The following is a 21,831-nucleotide window of genomic DNA, read 5'->3' as shown; positions in this document are numbered from 1 at the left end:
AATATTGTGGAGGCAATGTCCTTGAATTTAGAATATCCTAGAGATTAAATGGACATACTAACTACGGTACTTTAAGAATGGACTGTAGATCATAAAGACTGTTATGGAATGAGGTGGCCTGGTTTCTCAGAATTTATTCTATTTATTCAATTGAGTTTCATAGAGTTTGAAGGCTAAAAGAGAGTAGTTATTGTTAATGATTTTGTATTAGTTTAGAAAATTGGTCATCTTTCATAGGAGACTCTCAAATAGGATAATCATCATTACGTATGTAGATGTGGTGATGCAAATGAAAGTCGTTATTTGCATATTTTAACCATAAGTAGCACTTGGGAGAGTGGTAATGGCATTAGTTTGATCTATGAGACTCTTGGAATCGCTAACAGGGTCATGGCATCTTCTTTTGACTTTCGGTTGTCATTTTTTCATTTTGAAAAAAGAATGGTAATTTTTACTTCCGTGATAGTACAAATCATAGTAAAATGTTGTGATGGTTGAATCGCAAAAAAGAATATTAATCCAAAAGCAAATGACAATCCGCATTTATAATTAGCATAGATTAAGGCTTTAAATAAGGACTGTAGAATATTAGATAGTAATTTAGAATTACTGGTGCAGCCTGTTAGTTAATAATGATAAGACACCTAACAATTGTGGCGTGAAGTCAATAGAAACTAATGTTCTCTTTAAAAAGGCCAATTTGAATAAATTTTTAGTAAAAGTACTTTTGTCTATGGTCAAAATAACACTCATCTGATTTTCAGGAATTGTATAGAAATGTTATTGCCCCTTTCGATAAAAAAATGCACTTGTAATGACCCCAGACACTTTTCAACGATTTTTACAAAATCTTCAATGATTATCTGTTGGGTAAAGATGGTCTGTATAGATTCACTGTGATTTTCTCAGATCAGTTCCAGAGTTAATGCCCCTGACATTCTGTCTGCCTAACAGTTTGTAATGACTCCACTAAATATAGCCTACTATAAGCTACATTTACACTGAGGATAGATACTAAATATAGCTACTATGAGCTATATTTACACTGGAGATTGGTACTAAATGTAGCCCACTATAAGCTACAACTAAATATAGCCCACTATAAGCTACATTAACACTGAGGATAGGTACTAAATAAGCTACATTAACACTGAGGATAGGTACTAAATAAGCTACATTAACACTGAGGATAGGTACTAAATATAGCTTACTATAAGCTACATTTACACTGAGGATAAGCTACATTAACACTTAGGATAGATACTGAATAAAGCCTACTATAAGCTACATTTACACTGAGGATAGGTACTAAATCTAGCCTACTATAAGCTATATTTACACTGAGAATAGGTACTAAATATAGCCTACTATAAGCTACATTTTCACTGGGGATTGGTACTAAATATAGCCTACTATAAGCTACATTTACACTGAAAATAGGTATTAAATATAGCCTTATATAAGCTACATTTACGCTGGGCCTATATATGTACTAATATATCCTTATATAAGCTACATTTACACTGAGAACAGGTACTAAATATAGCCTACTATAAGCTACATTTACACTGAGGATAGGTACTAATTATAACCTTATATAAGCTACATTTATATATACTAGATACTAAACATAGCCTACACTGAAGATATACCGGTACACTAAATATAGCCTTCTTTAAGCGGAGTGGATATTCGCCATTCGAATTGCGAATAGCCTAGAGCCATAAGGATGGTTATTCGCCATTCGTTTTATATAATAAACCTAACATTCTTGCAGATTGTTTGTGCTTTTATTCAAAATACAGACCCAGAATCCCTTTTTAATTGTCATTTGTTTTTTGAAGCTTCATAGTGCATATGAATACCTTCGTACACAGCGAAGCGTAGACAGCGAAACCGATATCGTGTGTAGATGGAAGTAGCACACATGTGAAAAGTTCCATATTCTGTGAAATTTTGAATACACTGAAAACGCATTTCTTTGCACTTTTGTTTATCACAAAGTAGATAAAATACAAACTTAATCTAATTTCATTCCTGCAAAAGCAGCAGAGGCTTATTGAAATTGTTCTAGCTGATCTGCCTGCCCGCCCGCCTACCACCCGGAGTAGGCTACCCATATTATTTCATTGCCAACCGCATGTTCTATCTATATACTATTCGTATATTTCATTTCCTACCAATACATTTCATTTCCAACTGCGTGTTATATTTGCCACCCGTATATTTCTATTTATACCTTCCATTTCAAACTAGAAAGAGAGAGAGCGAGACCTCTATGACAGACCTTATGATACAGCGCACACGTGCTAACACTTGCCCCCCCCCCCCCCCCGCCATTTCTTTATTGCCATCCTGTATTCATTTGCTACTCATAGCCTACATTTCTTTCTCAATCGTGTGTTTTATTGTCAAACATATAATTCATTTACATCTACTCACATAGGCGTACCAGACAGGGATGAGATCGTAATTTCTTTTAAATTGACTAAGGGATTAAAATTCGGCATAAAATTTAGAACATTTAAAGTCAGTTTAATACACAGTGACATTTTTTTCGGGAATCATGAATGTTTGTTGAAGCGACCGGCTTCACGTGCCGCGTCTCTGTGTGCCCTAAACGATATATTTTTTAGGCATGATCTTAATTTGTTTGGGCTATTTCCCCTTGTCAGTGGTGCAGGACGGAGAGCCTGACAAGGACAGCTGTGTAGTTGCCCGGATGGGACAAAAAAAGAGGACCCGTGTATACATGGGCGTATCCGGGCAAAATTTCCCTCATATAAAACAGGAATGAGAGAGAGAGGGTCATTTCAGGACTAACACATAGGGTTCCATTTTTTTTATTTGAATAATTTTTAAGGGTAGGGGTCTTTAGACGTTAGCAGTAGTAGGACCCGGAGAAAACCAATGGGGTTGGACAGGCAACCCTACTCCTTGTCACGTACAACAAGTGAATCGAAACCACGCCGAAACTGAAATTAGAATGTCACAAACTGTTTAAGTTTGACTTCTAACAAATAGCAACTTTTATTCTACTTTGTTCTTCCTCAGAAAATTCTTCTGGAGTCGCTTGTGCGTATGGGTCTTTAGTCGTGGGAGGAAACCAGAGGACACCGCGAAAACCATGCCGAACAATACATATGAACATTCTCATCCAACACCGGGTATGATCATCAGACTAATTCGCCATCCGGATGACAAAGAGTATTTCGCCATCTGTTTTCGTTATCTGCTGCCCTTTTATTAAATCGATATTCTCTGTCCTTGTATCATTTTGCAAAATAGAGTAGATCATTAAGTGCTGAACCAACAAAGTGCCACACCCTTCCCATGTTAAGAAATGCAATGGGGTTTAACGACATCGATTTTTCGTCTCAGCCAAACGACTATACGTCGTCCTTTGCAACCACGCCAGAAACTCCATATGAACTTTTTCGGCCGGAATCACCAGCCAACGTCTTGCTGACTGAGCCACCGTGCCCCACTTTAGCATGCCCCAAATATGTCTGGTGGGGGGAGGGGGATTAACGCGTGCGCTTTGGATCAGAAGCTGTTATATAGTCAAGTAGCGTGGTTTTGATTTCGCGCTTGTACGTGAACGTGACAAGGAGTAAGGCCGTCTGTCCAATCTCGGGGGTTTTCTCCGGGTCCTCCCACTGCTAAAGAGCTCTATGCGCAAGTGAATTATTAAAATAAAATTGAGCCATATGTTAGTCCAGAAATTACCTAGTTTGTTTCGAATGGACTATGACGAACCGACTCTCTCTCTCTCTCTCTCTCTCTCTCTCTCTCTCTCTCCATGATGTGTGTCCCATCAGGGTATACAGTGAATATAAACATAAAATAAAACATTACCAAAGATAGACAGGTAAAAATATGAAGTATTTTATTATTATCTTACTGTACACATCTCTGGTCTTTTTGTGCCATTCGTTTTTATTTTTCATATTTAGCAGCAGGATTTTATTTCATTTTTTTTTTATCTACCCGAACCTTTCATTTTCAACCACTGTTTATTTCCAATCCATATATTTGAATAAAACTATTTTGTCTTATTTAAACCTTTCAAAGACAGGTCATAAAGTATGGTACGTTTTCGGGTAGTCACCGCTAGGCTATAAATAGACCTCCAATGGCACGGTGTCAAACAACGTTTGTTGTAGTAGTTATTTTCGCATTTTTACTGCAACGAAAATGATGTATGTGCATTTTGTAGGACGAAGTTAAACTATTTTAAGTGGTTGGTAGCATTACCCCTCGACCAGACATCGTGATAGGACAGAGAATATCGATTTAAAAAAAAGAATGGCAAATAACGAAAACGAAGTGGTTGGTAGCATTACCCCTCGACCAGACATCGTGATAGGACAGAGAATATCGATTTAAAAAAAAGAATGGCAAATAACGAAAACGAATGGCAAATAATGTAAACGAATGGCGAATAACTCTTTGCCATTCGAATGGCGAATATCCTCTGCCTTCTTTAAGCTTCATTTACACCGAGAATTATTATTTTCACTAGTGGAAAATATGCTGTTTAACAGTACCCAATATATGTAACCTTTAAAGGGACAATAACACTCTTGCTGGATTAAAAGGTCCAGAAAATAAATAATATCTCTATCTAAGTACTAGATGTTTAAGTGTCTTACCTGTTGTGTAAATTATCCATTACATCCTATTTTACTTGTCCAGACGGTTTGAAAATATTTTTAAATCGAAGTTTCATTTGAAAAGGTTTACGTTAGACGTTTCAAACCATTGTGTTGAATTTTTCAAAATTTTTAAATAAGGTGTGTTAAGATGAAATTTGTATCATCAATTAATTGAAATATTTAAAATAGTACAATTTGTTGACCAGAATAACGATTGGGACATATTATTCAGTTACAACAAGAGTGGTATTGAGCCTTTAAGTTAACTATGTTTTCCGTTCGATGTACAGGTCATAATACTAGGTACTAAATCTAGCCTACTATAAGCTACATTTACACTGAGAATAGGTACTAAATCTAGCTTACCATAAGCTACATTAACACTGAGGATAGGTACTAATTATATAGAGGATATTTGTCGTTTTGTCGTGAATAACATATTTTATTTCATCGAGAAGCAAGAAAACTTATATTTTCACGAATGCGTAGCATGAGTGAAATATAAACGTTTTCTTGCTTAGAGATGAAATAAAATATGTTATTCACGACAAAACGACAAATGTTCTATTTATTTTATGATTTTACAATCATTTTAGGTAAAAACAACATGGACTACTGCTAGCCAGTGGAATAACACTTTTATTTCACTGATAAAACATGGTATTCCACTACTGATCATAAAATAAAACCTTATAAGCTACATTTATATATACTAGATACTAAACATAGCCTACACTGAAGATATACCCGTATACTAAATATAGCCTTCTTTAAGCTTCATTTACACCGAGAATTATTATTTTCACTAGTGGAAAATATGCTGTTTAACAGTACCCAATATATGTTCAAAATCACTGAAACTAATTCAGCTGTTTTCGGTATTGTATTTAGTTCCTGACAGAATTAATTGGTTCAGAGATATTCTTCAATAACAATCTGTATTATAGTCATGGATATATCTTTTATACCTGGAGTTCAGCAAATCTTTAATTAACTCCTCAGGACTAAAATGTTTCTATCTTTTCAAAGCCATTTTGATTAATGCTCCCAGCAGTTTCTTCATTAATAATAACATATTTATTAATAACTAAGATAATTTTTTTTTTTTTTTTTTGGGGGGGGGGGTATTTTATGCTTGATAATAATGTGTTCAAAAGTTTAATCAACTCTTGGGAAAACAAGGTAGTGTATGAATCAATTTCTTTATAAATTATCTCTCAAAGCAGTCATAACTTATTATATATCGACAAATGGTCACAAGTCGCAGTGTATGCTACTAAGAATGAAGTCCTGGCTATATAGATAAACCATGGATGCTATTTCGCCTATATATGCCAAACATGTCCTGCACTATTTTCCAAACGTCCAAACGTCCAACCAGGAATATGCCCAATCGGATATCAAGATATGGTGAATGATTTTCAAATTTCTATAACTATATGAGTATATAACTATTACTCATCCCGATTATTGTTGATAATATACTGAATTGATTAGATAATTAAAGAAACGTTATGGGAGATTCAATAACGAGTTAGCAGTTCTCACTGTAATAATTAGAAACTAGATAATGTAAAAGCAATTTGCTGAAAATTTCATTCAAATTGATCCACTATGAACCGAGAACTAAGCGATTGAAATTTCCGCCTAGCCTCGATCATCATTACTAAAGTTAGTGTTTAGTTTCACTCACTACCAGGTACTTCAAAACCTGAGTGAACATTTTATGCTTAGACTAAGCATAGATAATCAGTTTGATTACTTGATACTTTTGAAAAAGATAAATGTGCAATTAATTAATATGTGTTATCTATTTTGTTGAGGGGATTTCGGCAGGGGGGGGGGGGGACATCAGCCTCACTGTTGGCTTGTTAAATAAAGAAATAAACAAGATAAGAAATGTTGACAAATATTTTGATTGGAATAGTGTAAGTTGTTAATGGTTTTAGACAATAGTCTAATGATGCATACTCCTCGCAGTGATTCGTTTGATTAGACCTAATCCCACTCAAACATTGCCATACTCAGCACAAATTACTGTCTCAAATTATGGGCTATACTATATACCGGAAAACACTGGAAAACAACCGGAAAACTACCAGAAAACACCATGTTTTTCTGAATACCGGAAAACACCGGAAAAACACTAAATACCGGAAAACACAATAAATAACGGAAACCACCCTAAATAGGTAATCCAGAGAAGGGCTATACTATAAACCGGAAACTAACCCTAACCCCAACCCTAACCCAGGCACACAGAGGACCAGGCTCCCGGTTACCTATTTAGGGTTCCAGTCTCCGGGTTACCTATTTAGGGTATTTTCCGGTATTTAGTGTGTTTTCCGGTATTTAGTGTTTTTCCGGCATTTTCCGGTATTCAGTATAAAATGGTGTTTTTCGGTTGTTTTCCTGTGTTTTCCGGTATATAGTATTGCCGTCAAATTATGGCTGATCAACAACCAGTACACGACATAACACAATCGGGATTAAGCAGAGCTCTAAATTTGTTACTGTAAATTGTCTGGTGACAAACACAGCTATATTATGTCACTGAATCCAAATAAATATAAAGAGAGAGGAATCCAAAACCATTTGATACTGATGACTTTGTTTTTAACTACATTATGTCAGAACGCGCAAAATGTATTACACTCAATTAACTAGTACATAACAGTATTGCAGAGAAACTAACGAGGCTATCCAAAATAGCTACAATGTAAACATTTGGTAATCCCGGCACACATGGAATCTTTATCATCTCTTGGACCACACAGCAGACCAAAGAGAAGGGCTGTCATGTTATGTATTGTGTTTCAACAAACTGGATAGAAATACAACATGTGCTTTTTTGATAAAATGAATAATTCATGGATTTTCTTCACAAAAATGGATGAATATTATCAAATATTTAAAGGTTTGCAGTAATAATTGGTACACGTTTATAGAAAGTGATTTTTTACTTTTTATACGCCCACATTGAAATGTGGTCGTAAATTGTCGTCGCCCCCGTCCGTCCGTTGGGCCGGGGTCCACAATTGCTTGAGAACGCTCTAGAGGCTAAAGTTAATATCTGATTGACTTAAAATTTATACACAGTGTTTAAGGTCTTGAGACGAAGAAGCCTATTGATTTTCAGTCAAATTGATCCACATTGAACCAAGAATTTAGCAATTGAATTTTAGGCCTTGCCTCGATCATCATTACTAAAGTTTTCAGCGATTTCCGATAATTACTGCCAGAGTTATGGCCCTTGATCACTTTGAAAAATCTTGTGACCTTAAATTTATACACAGTGTTTGAGGTCATGAGACGAAGAAGCCTATTGATTTTCAACGATTTCCAATAATTACTGCCAGAGTTATGGCCCTTGATCACTTCAAAAAATCTTTTGGATGCTCTAAAGGCCAAAGTTAATAACCGATTGACTTTAAATTTATACACAGTGTTTAGGGTCATGAGACGAAGAAGCCTATTGATTTTCAACGATTTCCGATAATTACTGCCAGAGTTATGGCCCTTGATCACTTCAAAAAATCTTGTGGACGCTCTAAAGGCCAAAGTTAATATCCAATTGACTTTAAATTTATACACAGTGTTTAAGGTCATGAGACAAAGAAGCCTATTGATTTTCAGTCAAATTGATCCACTCTGAACCAAGAATTTAGCAATTGAATTTTAGGCCTTGCCTCGATCATCATTACTAAAGTTGGTACGATAAAAAACATAGTCTCGATTATCCATTTTTATACGTCCACATTATGTATATTGCTGTCGCCCCTGTCTGTGTGTGAGTGTGTGTGTGTGTGTGAGCGTGTATGTGGGTCGCCTACAGGCCGCAATTCTTAAGTGATCATCTTGAAACTTTACATACTCATTCGTTATACCCAAAGGATGATCCCTATTGTTTTTGGTGCATGCCCAACCCCAAGGGGCCAAGCCTTGCCCATTTCTTGTATTTGTTTGTTTGTCATCTACAGGTCGCATGTCTTGGCTTATCATCTTGAAACTTTGTATATTTATTCCTTTTACCCTAAGGAACATCCCTATTGTTTTTGGTGCATGCCCAACTCCCAGGGGCAGAACCACACCCATTTTCTTTTTTTTGTGTGTGTTGCTTATAGGCCACAATTCTTAATCAATCGTTTTGAAAAATTTTCATATTTATTTCTTATACCCTAAGGATGACCAAATTTGTATGTGTCTTGTGTTTTGCCTACAGGCAGCAATTCTTAACAGATCCTTTAGAAACTTTCCATACCTATTTCTTATACCCTAAGGATGACCCCTATTGTTTTTTGGTGATTGTCCCACCCCTAGGGATAGAGCCACACCCATTTTTTTGTATTTATCGTCTGCAGGCTGCAATTCTGAATGGATCATCTTGGAACTTTGCATATTTATTCCTTATACCGTAAAGACAGCAACTATTTATTTTGGTGAATGCCCGATCCCCTGGGGCAGTGTCACACCCACTTTTTTGCCTTCTTTGCTTCTTGTCATATTACAGGCATTTCATATTTCATTCTCTTCATTTTAAAAAGTACCATATCAATCAAAGCAGGAATGTGGACGTATATTGCAGCGTTAGCGATGCTCTCGTTTGATTTATATGGAAGACCAAATGGGACAATATTCATGATTCTTGTTTCTACATTCCAGTTTGAACATTTTAGACATGAACGCAACATTCTAAACTAATGATTCTTGTTTCTACCTTCTTATGTCAACATTTCATGCACAAAATCAACATTTTAAACAAAAAATTGACTTTATGTTTCATTTTCGGCGTTTTATCGGTAACTTTTATATATCATTAAATATTAAAATTAAAAAATAATTTCTTAATTTCTCAACTCATTGGTTTCTGAAAGTATCTAAAAAAAAAGTCTTGAAGTTAAAATCTTGAAATGAAAATGTCCAGAAAAATATAATGAATAACTATAACTATAGGATAGTGTTTGCAAATTAGACCTACGCGTGTTTCGAATGTGGCAAAAATGAATGATAAATCTATAGTTTGTATCAAAGTTGTACACATACGCTAACGCCCTCTGGTGTAATAATGTTGATAATTCATTATATTTTTCTGGACATTTTCATTTCAAGATTTTAACTTCAAGAAATAACAGTGAATAGATTCCATTCAAAACACAGCATTATCATCCATTTTTGCCATATTCGAAACACGTGTAGGTCTAATTTGTAAACATATGAAAAAGTAAACAAATAACAGCGAATATGTAAGAAAGGCCTTTGTCCTAATTGTTCTAGCTGTTTAAATTATAGAAGTTATTTGTATTGTTATTATATCTCGAGCTTAATTTCTGTTTCATGCAACTAATTACTGTAAACACAACAGGGGCCCACTTCCACTCATGGAAAAGTCTACTTTTGATTTCTAATCTATAGTCTGTATCAAAGTTGTACAAATACGCTAACGCCCTCTGGTGTAATAATGTTGATAATTCATTATATTTTTCTGGACATTTTCATTTCAAGATTTTAACTTCAAGACTTTTTGAAACGTAGAAAATATTTTCATAAGAGTTTAAATTCCAGATTTTTTTTTAGATACTTTCAAAATCCAATGAATTGATTTCTTTGTCATGTAAAATTAGGAAATTATTTTTTAATTTTAATATTTAATGATACATAAAAGTTACCGATAAAACGCCGAAAATGAAACATAAAGTCAATTTTTTGTTTAAAATGTTGATTTTGTGCATGAAATGTTGACATAAGAATGTAGAAACAAGAATCATTAGTTTAGAATGTTGCGTTCGTGTCTAAAATGTTCAAACTGGAATGTAGAAACAAGAATCATGAATATTGTCCCATTTGGTCTTCCATAGATTTAATCATCAATGAGCATTGAGTAGCAGATCGGATTCCAATCCAATAAATATCGTAGGCCATCGAGAGTTGATTATGGTCTGGATAAGTTAATTAATGTCTAATTAATAATTTAGATAACATTTAAGGCCTAAAGAAAGAACTGTAATAGGCAGATTTAGCTCTTGCATAATGCATGTTTAACTTACTCTACTGTAATAGTGAGATGAGAATTATTCAAATCAGACTTTAGAAAGCACATAAAATGTACATTACATTGTGTTCATTTTATTATAAACTGGTAACAAATCACTCTATTTGTTTATAAACCTGACAAGAAATATGGCAAATTGTGTAATCGGATGCAAGCAAAGGAATTAATAAAGATTAAGTTACAGTTTCCATTGCTACATCTTTTGTTTTTTGCCTCATATAACAAATTTAGTGAAATATATTGAGGAACAATTGTTACAAGATATATGAAATAGAAAATAAAAAAATCTGAAATTTTTATTTTGGGGTTTCTTTGAATTAATCATGATATTGTTTTGCTTTGTTTTGTTATTGAAGATAAGCAATTAGAGATACTCAATCAATACTCATCTAAATGGTTTTTCATGTTTCTCAAGGCGAAGGTCATCTCAGTGCAGTTTGTCATCGTCATTTTCATACCTTATATGATAAATTCCTGTGTGGTCCATGCAAGGCTAACAAGGCAAAATTAATGTGTTTAGTCATTTGGATGCCACAAAAACAAGATCCACCTGTGTACACATTGGCATGCACGTCTAACAAGGCAAATGTATTTAGTCATTTGGATGGCACAAAAAACAAGATCACCTGTGTACACATTGGTATGCAGGAAAAAGAAACCCTGGCAGTTGAGAATGGAAGAGGTGTAGATGCAAATGCTTGCGTTGAGGGTAAAATTCCTCCATTTGTTGCACACTTATCCATTGAAATAAAATTAACATATGACCAAAGTATTGTGTCGATGGGATGATTAACCATATTCCATTTGAGTTCTTTCTTTTCCCCTCTTTGTCCCCCACCTTTCCACAATAGCAGGGGACTATTAAAATGGGTATGTCGTTTGTCTGTCTGTCTGTCCGTCCGTCCGTCTGTCACACTTTTTGGGACACAATAACTCTCCTAATTGAGCTAAAATGTTCAAACGTAGTGTAGGTGTTTATTAGGCGATTGACTTGAAGGAGTTCGAAGATGAGCATTTTCTGCGTAGGGTAAGCAGAGAGAAGCGATTTGATTGGTTGAGCCTTTGAACACAATAACTCTCCTTCTATTGTTGTAGAATGTTCAAACTTGGTGTAGGCGTTCATGAGGTGAATGCCTTGATCAGGTGTGAAGATGAGCATTTTCTGCTTAATGTAATTTGATTGGTTAATGCTTTGGGACACGATAACTTTGGTTCTATTTATGTGAGAGTGATGAAACTTTGTGTATAGTTTCATTACATCAACACCTTGACTAAATTCCCTGAGCAGAAAATGTTCATTATCGAAGTCAGTCAAAGTATTGATATAATGAAACTATATGCCTTAATTAGTCGGGATGGTGGATGGCCGAATGGTTAGTGCGTGTGCGTTGTATCGTAAGGTCTGTCATTGAGTGCGTGGTTTTAATTCCCCGCTTGTACATGACAAGGAGTAGGGTCACCTGTCCAACCTCGTGGGTTTTCTCTGGTTTCCTCCCACTGCTAAAGACCCCTACATGCAAGCGAATTATTGAAATAAAATTGAACCATATGTTAGTCCCGAAATTAGATAGGTTGTGTCAAGTAGACATTAAACCCAAATTCTCTCTCTCTCTCTCTCTCTCCCTCTCTCTCTTTCTCTCTCTCTCATAAATACAGGGTAAGATTCTAGTGTAGGAGTTTAAGGGGGGGGCACAGTGGCTCGGTGAATAAGATGTTGGCCTGCTAACTTGGATGTCCCGTGTTCGATTCCAGTATATTGTCTGAGAAAGTTCATCTGGATTTTCTGGCATGGTTCCCACTTGTCAGTGGTGTAGGATGGAGTGCCTGGCAAAGGACAACGTACAGTATTTGCATTGGCATTCACGTAAAATAACCCTTGACATAGCACTGCTGTTCAGACAAAATTTCCCTCATAGCACACTCATAGTAATAAAAGACAGTAGGACGTTAAACCTCATTTCATTTCTTTCCAAAAGATGTCCTTATATGCACAAGCACTTGAAGGGATTAAAATTAATATTGACTATAAAATAGGAACAAAGTATATCATCCGCCATATTATTTTGGCTTTTTGATGACAATTCTTTTGTGATCATCCCACACTACTTGCTACTTTCAACATTTTTAATCGTTTTTATTGACAAGAGTTGATTTGATCCTTATAAACCTTCCAATATAACTAAATTGGTAATTTTACAGTGTTATCATGGCTTCTATTGAAATTTACTTTTCTAAAATTGTTTTAACTACATCTTTGTGCGAAATTTATTGGTGTTGGTTGCAGGGCATGGGTCCTTCTACCTCTCTCCCAACTCACTTGTACATTCAAAGTTTGGGATTAGAATATATTTTTTGTGCACAGGGTAGGCATTTTTTAATTTGTTATTTTTATTTTTTTTTCAGAAAATGTTGAAGCTATTAGACGCTGTATAACTGCTGGATTTTTTGCTAATGCTGCTAAGTTACATTATACTGGTGAATATCGAACAGTTCGCGATGATCAAACTTTACATATTCATCCAACGTCTGTACTCTTCCCAGAAATTCCTCCAAAATGGTAAACATACAATTTTATACATTTGATTTTAAACAATGTGCTGATGGCGATAATGTTCCATCTGAGTCAACAGACCAATTTTGGATGAGATCCTTCCGTGTTTCACAGTTTGAAGTTGGCTAATTAAATATACACGGAAATTACTAGTAAAATGTCTATTTATTTCAAGTTATCAAATCAATAAAATAGAAGTTCAGTTATTACGTTTTAAATACTTGACCAATGGGATTGCAGTCAGCTGGTTAAATACCGTATGTGCAAATGAATGGGTAAAAAACCAAACTGTGAAAATAAACTAAACTATGTCAATTATTCTAGTTGTCTGAAGCTAAATGCAAATTCCAGATAAAGAAAACCAATTGTATTGGATATGAAAGATATTGAACCATGATATTTTAGACAATAGCATATATTTTTTTATACACCCGCATTGAAATTTATTGTGAACACTTTATATTCTGCATTTATCATCTGATTGTTTTGAAATTATATATGTTGTTTACATTATTGAGATGAAGAAACCTATTTAATTTCAATAATTTCCATTAATTTCCTTTGGAGTTATGGTCCTTGTTCTATTTTGTTGAACTTTGTGAATGTTTGAATGATAAAAGTTATCATCCGATCTGTATGAAATTTATATGCATTATTTAAATTAGTAAAATGAAAAAGCCTGTCAAATTTTAACGATTTCTGTAAATTATTTACAGAGTTAAGGCTCTTGTTTCAGTTGTAAACCCTCAAATGACAAAAATTATAATCTGATCTGTATGAAATTGTCTTGTAAATTACCTACGAAAGATTAAATATGCGACAACCCTTGTGGACTGCTCAGACGGTTTAGCCGCTTTGGGCGTATATTTTGTTACCTGGCAACGTATCTTTATTCCATGATGCATGATTCTAAATTCTATATTGAAGAATATATTTTTTTATCTATAAAAAAAGAAAAAAGAAAATTGCTTTATTTTCAATTTTGTCACAATGTTATTTAGTTTCAAAACATCTACAGGTAGAAATTGAGAAGTACAAATATAAAATCATACGTTTGTTCTTATCCAGTTTTCCTACTTGATTTTGAAGTCAACTGACTTGGGGAGTTAGGGAGGTAATCTTTTTAAGATCAAAATATAGTGCGGAATTGAGAAGATCTGTATTGGGGAGTTAGGGAGGTAATCTTTTTAAGATCAAAATATAGTGCGGAATTGAGAAGATCTGTATTGGTATTTCGTTTAATGGTGGAGCAAGATCTATTCCAACTAAAGTCTAAAAATCTTTCACATGTAGTACCGGCCGGTATATGTGGGTAAAAGGCTGGTTCGCTAGCCTGGAGGTCGGGTGTTCGATCCCTGCATTGGCCGAGAAAGTTCATCCAGATTTTCTGGCGTGGTTTCCCCTTGTCAGTGATGCAGTACAGAGGGCCAGACAAGGACAGCTGTCTAGTCGTTCGGATGGGATGAAAAATCGAGGTCCCGTGTACACATTGACATGCACGTAAAAGATCCCTTGGCAGTTGGAATCCAATATACGAGTAGGCCGTGGCGCCGCTGCCGGGCAAAATTTCTCCCATAGCACACTGTATGGCATATGCCCGTCTTCATTAGCCCAGTTTAGGAGCAGAACAGTAGGACGTTAAGCCCCATTTCATTTCATTTCCGGTATATGTGAAGTATCATTGCGATTTGCAAAAGATATTAGAATGGTTGATGATTACCACATGATGTTGACATTGAAATTGACAAACAAAAGCATCATATTACTGAGTGAAATGTTACTTTGTTTTATTACATAGATGAATACTCCTAGTTGTAAAAGATAATTCCTTCAGAAGGCTCAGGTGTCCAGACTTGTTTTTCTTTGACTGTGTCATTTTAACTGTGATTAAACACCTGTTTAAGATATTTGTTGGCCTACTATAAAAGATGAAGATTTATCATAGGCTTGGATTTCATAAATTTGTGAAGCGACCAGATTTGCCACAATACAATACAAGAGATTAAAATAAAACTTCTTACTACTGCTTGACTATATATTACAGTATATAGAAGGTTTCTCACCCGCCATGTTGTTTTCACATGTTCAAGACATTTCGTCTGCTATCATCTCACAATCATAAGGTCTGTCATTGAGTCAAGTGGGGTGGTTTCGATTGCCCGCTTGTACGTGACAAGGAGAAGGATCGCCTGTCCAACCACGTGGGTTTTCTCTGGGTCCTCTGGTTTCCTCCCACTGCTAAAGACGCCTACGTGCAAGCGTATTATTGAAATAATATTGAACCATATGTTAGTCCCGAAATTACCTAGTTTGTGTCGAGTGGACGTAACCCAAGCTCTCTCTTTCTCTCAACAATCGGAAGCCAGGAGATTATCTACGGTTGATATTTTCTTTTTTTTTATAATAAAATGTTAAATAATTAATTTATACGTGGATAGCTGCGCTTACGACTACTCTTATTTTGAATTCCAACATTCATGGGTTCTTTTATGTGCATGCCAAAATGTACATAGGACCTTGTTTTTTTTGTCCTGTCAGAACGGCTAGACAGTTCTTGCCAAGCCCTCCGTCACATACCACTGACAGATTTTGTTGGGTGAACACAAGAATGAACCAAGTACCTTCTGGTTAGCAAGCCAGTAACACGTCTCCCCATTTAATTTTAAATAGGACTATGCTCACATATATACCTGAAAGTAAAATAGAATCCTATGTATAATCTTGGTTTTTTTTTCAGGGTGGTATTTAATGAAGTTGTACAGACATCTAAATATTTTATGCGTGATGTGACAGTTATTAAACCAGAATGGTTGTGTGAATTAGCACCACACTTTTATCAGTTTGGAACAGTTAGTGTTTATATTCTTCATTCGTTATTCACAATTTCACAAGTTACGATATATATACAAATTACAATATATATATATGAAATGCATGACGAATGAATATGTGCCTGTATATAATCATACTAATATTGTATTTTATTATTTAAATGACAATACCCAATAAATGACATATGTGATAGAATTGGTTTCGAATTGGTGGTAAGTTGGGACCTGTTCCTACCTTTAAGTCTCATAAAATAACTCTTTGCCTTGAAAAGAATTATCATTGAGCTCAAGATCATTGGTGTAACTGTTGCCATGCTCAACTTATTTTTGCTTCACTTCTAGAATTTTCCTGGATCAACCATAGTATATTTAGATTGTAATTATGTAAAATCTAGACTTAAACCAGAGATCTTCTAGTGAGTGAACCAGCACCTTGAAAATTCATCTTTATAATTACAAGAATATTACATATTTTATTTTACATGACATATGCCCGTGAATTTTCTCTTCTTCAGCATAATTCAATTTAATTTTTTTTTTATTATTTTTTTTTTTTTTTTTTTAGGAAAAAGAATTGGCAGCTAAAAGATTTAAGCCTGGATAAAGTAGACAGTTTATATATAAAGTTCAAATTAATTTAGAAAAAAGGTGGTACAATGTCAATGGAAATGAAATGAAATGGGGTTTAACGTCCTACTGTTCTGATCCAACTGGGTTAATGAAGATGGTGATGTCAATGGATGATGTAAACTGCAATTTTTGTGAACATATATAATCTTTAAAACTTGGCATTAGTAAACATGCATTATGCAAGAGCTAAATCTGCCTATTGCAGGTCTTTCTTAAGGCCTGAAATGTTTTCTAAAGTATTAATTAGACATTAATTAACTGATCCAGGTCTTAATCAACTCTCGATGCTCGATGGCATTAGATTTCTCCGATATTAAATAGATTAAAATGGTTCAGCGATACTTTGATTTAATCAAATATGGAGGACCGAGACTTAGCTTCGATCAACCAGTACGGTGGTTGAAATTATTGCACACGTCTGTCAAACCTTCAAAGGCTAATATCTTCGCTTGCAAAAGAGTAATTTGAATGAAATTTTCAAATTATTCATTTTACATCATCTACATTCGAACTATTATAGCAAGAATGGCTAGTTCTTTATCTAAATCTTACATAATGTATCTTTAACCAAAATATTTGATGATATTGTTTATATTCCAGTTATTGTAACCTTGGGAATGCATTTTATTAATCAAGAAACATATTTTTCAATAGCCATTTTATTAATGACAGTGGTGAACAAACTTCTATGATTCGATTCGTAAGATGAGAAGATATAATATAACCATGCCTATTGACCCAAAAAACTATCAGAACCCTAAGAAATATATCTCCGAAAGTGGTAGTGCTATGCCACCAGGCCTCCATATCACTTCCCCACTAGAACTGCCGTTATACCCCAAATTTCAGCCTTGGGACAGCCTTAGTGTAGCCGTCAAGTGTGAACAAAAGGAAAACGATAGTCACAAATAGATATTGAGTTGCTGTGTTATGAAATATTTCTGGTTGACTTGACAAATAAAAGACCAGTATTCAGCAGAGAGCGGAAATCATCTTTTGGATAAAATATGAAAAATTGCTACAAATGTTACTATGTATCAGTGAATTAGTAGTTTTTTGAGAGAATGCATTTTCCGACATAATTACATGTATTTGTATTAATGTTATCTAAATGTACTGTATTGTATTAATGTTATCTTAATGTACTGGACCTTGATACAGTATTTATATACATGTGTATCAATCTGTTGTCAAATGGTATCATATGTTCTGAAGAGAGTAAGGGGGTTTGGGTGGCTGAATGGTCTAAGGCATGTACTTAAGGTCATAAAGCCTGTCTTTGAGTCAGGTGGAGTGGTTTTGATTCCCAACTTGTATGTTACAAGGAATATTGTCGCCTGTCCAACCTCATGGGTTTTCTCTGAGTCCCCACCCCCCACTTCTGAAAACATGTACACACTAGCGATTTGTTGAAATAAAATTGGACCATATGCTAGTCCTGAAATGAAGTTTAAACCCCTCTTATCTCTGTAATAAGATTAAGCATACACTGCATCATGTAAATAAGATTAAGCATACACTGCATCATGTATGAGACCTATTAACTATGAGGCTGCAACTAGCCAGGGTTTAATGTATTAAATTATGTCTGAAAATTCTCAGTAAATGACAAATATTTGGTTAGGACTATAAATCTATATATCTAAGCAAAGGTTTGGACATTTCAAACTAGGACTTTTTATACGTCCACATTTTTATGTGGACGTATATTTTCGTCGCCCCTGTCCGTCCGTCCACAATTTGTTTGTGAACACTCTACAGATCACAATTTTTATCCGATTAGCATGTATCAGATTAAAACTTCATGGATTATAGCCCCTGATTATACCAAAAATCACGTTTTTAGCTTATGGCCAATCTAGAGGTCACAATTTTGATCCGATCTTAATAAAACTTGAAAGGTAACAATTTTTATCCGATTTAAAAAAAACGTTGGAATATATCACTGTTTACACCCCAATGATGGTTGACTTCGAATTTCGTGAAAAAGCGGACCAAAACTGCCAGAAAAAATGGCCGCCCTTTGTAAGCAAATCATGTAAATATTTGGTATATGTGAAAATTGGACCAAAACTGCTGGACAAAATGGCCGCCCCTCGTATGCAAATAGTGTAAATATATGGTATATCATGGTTGTGGACCCTCTAGAGTACACAATTTTAATCCGATTTTGACGAAACTTTAAATTTATTTTTATATCAAATATCTCAGTCCATTTCTATATTCGCGCATTTCAGACCATAATTTTCTGGGATATGGCCCCTGATTGTACGAAAAATCGCTTTTTTTTTAAGCTTATTCTCTATCCATCTCTTGCAAAATGATTGCGTATCTTGCCTGGCAACCGCTGGTTATTATATTTTGGTGACATTATGTTCTGTGAATTTTGTAAATGTCATATCAGACTGTGTGGAAATCAGTTAATATTTTGTGTAGGAAGATTCCTGGTAAATCCATTTCTATTGTTTGATAAACAAGATATTCTTTTCTCTATATGAAACTGGAATAAATGTTATTTTTCTGTTGATGTTTCATTTTTTAAAAATATAGATAGCCTTATAGAATGCCAGTTCCCAGCTGCAGGGACTGAAATCTAATTTACTTTATATTAAAATCACATCAACGTTTTTAATTTTGTGCTCTACTAACACATTTGACAATACATACGTTTTGAAAATCGCTGACAAGGTTTTTCCCATGTGCCAATACTATATCATGGTGCGTAGGTTTACAAAATCGTCTATCTGATTGTTTTATGGGTATATTTCTGTCTGCGGGTCAGCCGCAGCAGTGTTTTGATCTCGATTTTACAGGGTATTAATCAATCCATGGTTTAACAAGATGCCAAAACTAATAGTGTATCAAATCTCCGAAAATATTTTTTAAGTGCTCAGAAATCAAGTCTAAGGGAGTCAATTTTCAAAATTTTCAGGGGGAGGGCACGGGCCTTCACCTTCGGTGTTCGCGGGCCTCGCACCTACTGTGCTTGAGGGCACGACCAAATCCTTAGACGAGGCTCTGATTTACTGTCCATCAGTTCGCTAATTTTTTACAGCTTGGCCTAAACTAATATGTACTCAAATTGATTATTAGTGATTTTATTAAGAAAACAAAACTAGATAACATCCTGACTGGGATTTAATCAGATTGAGGCCAGTTAAAAGATTTTATCCAAATGTTTAGAAATTTGCTATTGTTCATATCTTTGTAAATACTGAAAGGAATGGATCCATTTTCCACTGGTATTCACGAGATTCAACTTTCACAATGAAGCAGTTTCCACGAGATTCAAAATCCCTCAAATGACAATCAGCAGTTTACAAAAGCTGTCTACGAACTGAAGTCTACACAGGATAGGTAGGAACTACTTTAAGTCAACTTTTGTTAGGGAGATCGTATTCGTGTACTTGAAGGGAGACAACTACAAAATTGTGTGGATCCCCTTTTCATTCTGTGAAAAATGAACATTTTAGTTTTGTAATTAAAAACTAGAAATCAATATACATTTAAATCACTGCCATCCAATAGTTTAGAGAGTTGATTATAAGCTAGTCATGTGAATAAATGTCTAAATAATAGTTTAAATACCATTTGAACTATATATTGAAGCAAAAAAAAGACCTGCGATAGTAAGATTTAGCTCTTGCACAGATTTAATCAGATTTAACAAGCCAACAGTGAGGCTGATGTCCCCCGCCGAAATAGGAAAATAATTAGAGGACACATATAAATTTATCACAAATTATCTTTTACAAAGTATTGAACAATCAAACAGTATATCTTTACTTATAGTCTAACAATCAAAGTAGGAGAGTTTTTGTTTTCCAAAGTCTCGACCAATCAAATTGCGTATCGCTCTGCTTACCCTGAGCAGAAAATGCTCATTATCAAACTTAGTCAAGGTATTACTGTAATGAAACTATACACCAAGTTTCATCAATCTCACTTAATTAGAACTAAAGTAATCGTGTCCCAAAGCATCAACCAATCAAATTGCTTATCTCTGCTTACCCTAAGCGGAAAATGCTCATCTTCGAACTCCATCAAGGCATTGACCTAATCAACACATACACCAAGTTTGAACATTCTAGCTCAATTAGGAAGAGAGTTATCGTGCCCCAAAGTATCAACCAATCAAATTGCTTATCTCTGCTTACCCTAAGTGGAAAATGCTCATCTTCGAACTCCATCAAGGCATTGACCTAATAAACACATACACCAAGTTTGAACATTCTAGCTCAATTAGGAAGAGAGTTATTGTGTCCCAAAAAGTGTGACGGACAGACAGACAGACAGACGGACAGACAGACGGACGGACAGACAGACAGACGGACGAACCCATTTTAATAGTCCCCTGCTTTCTTCGAAAGGCGGGGGACAAAAATGAAATGAAATGGGGTTTAACTTCTTACTGTTCTGCTCCGAACTGGGCTAATGAAGACGGGCATACGTCATACAGTGTGCTATGAGGGAAATTTTGCCTGGACAGCAGCACTACGGCCTACTCTTATAACTGTCGAGGGATCTTTTACAAGCATACCAATGTGTACACGGGACCTCGTTTTTTCGTACCTTCAGAAAGACTAGACAGCTGTCCTTGTCAGGCTCTCATTCCTGTATCACTGACTAGGAACCACGCCAGAAAATCTGGATGAACTTTTTCTGCCAGTGCAGGGATCGAACACCCGGCCAATGCATTCTCTACAGAAGATACCAGCCGATGTCAGGCAAGATACGCCAACATTTTCGAGAAATGGATAGAGAACAAGCTAAAAAGAAAGTGATTTTTCCTACAATCAAGGGCCATAATTCAGGAAACAAGCCAACAGTGAGGCTGATGTCCCCCGCCGAAATTGCAAAATAAATAGATGACACATATTAATTAATCGCACATTTATTTTTTTCACTAAGTTTCATCACTCTCTATCAGATAGAATCAAGATTATCTTGTCCCAAACCATCGACAAATGAAATCGATTAGCTCTGCTTAGCTTCAGCTCGAAATGTTAATTATTGAACTCAGTCAAGACATTCTCCTAATGAACATCTACATATACATCAAGTTTAAACATTCACCTAATAGACACCTATGCCAAGTTTGAACATTCTACC

General features: G+C 35.1%; 1 protein-coding gene across 1 annotated transcript in view; it reads left to right on the top strand.

Annotated features, from left to right (window-relative positions):
* LOC126814728 (probable ATP-dependent RNA helicase DHX35) overlaps nt 1–19,351 on the top strand; it is a 148,520-nt gene extending 129,169 nt beyond the window's left edge. The window contains exons 23-25 of the mRNA XM_050540082.2: nt 13,111–13,264; nt 15,996–16,107; nt 16,655–19,351. Coding sequence (XP_050396039.1) covers nt 13,111–13,264; nt 15,996–16,107; nt 16,655–16,693 — 305 coding nt within the window. The 3' untranslated portion in view covers nt 16,694–19,351. The remainder of the gene's footprint in view (nt 1–13,110; nt 13,265–15,995; nt 16,108–16,654) is intronic.
* Nucleotides 19,352–21,831: the final 2,480 nt, after the last annotated feature.

This window comes from Patella vulgata, chromosome 3, assembly GCF_932274485.2.
Source record: "Patella vulgata chromosome 3, xgPatVulg1.2, whole genome shotgun sequence".
NCBI classification, from domain to species: Eukaryota; Metazoa; Mollusca; class Gastropoda; family Patellidae; genus Patella; species Patella vulgata.
Note: the sequence above shows the minus strand (reverse complement) of the source record. Positions and strands in the feature narration are given on the sequence as shown.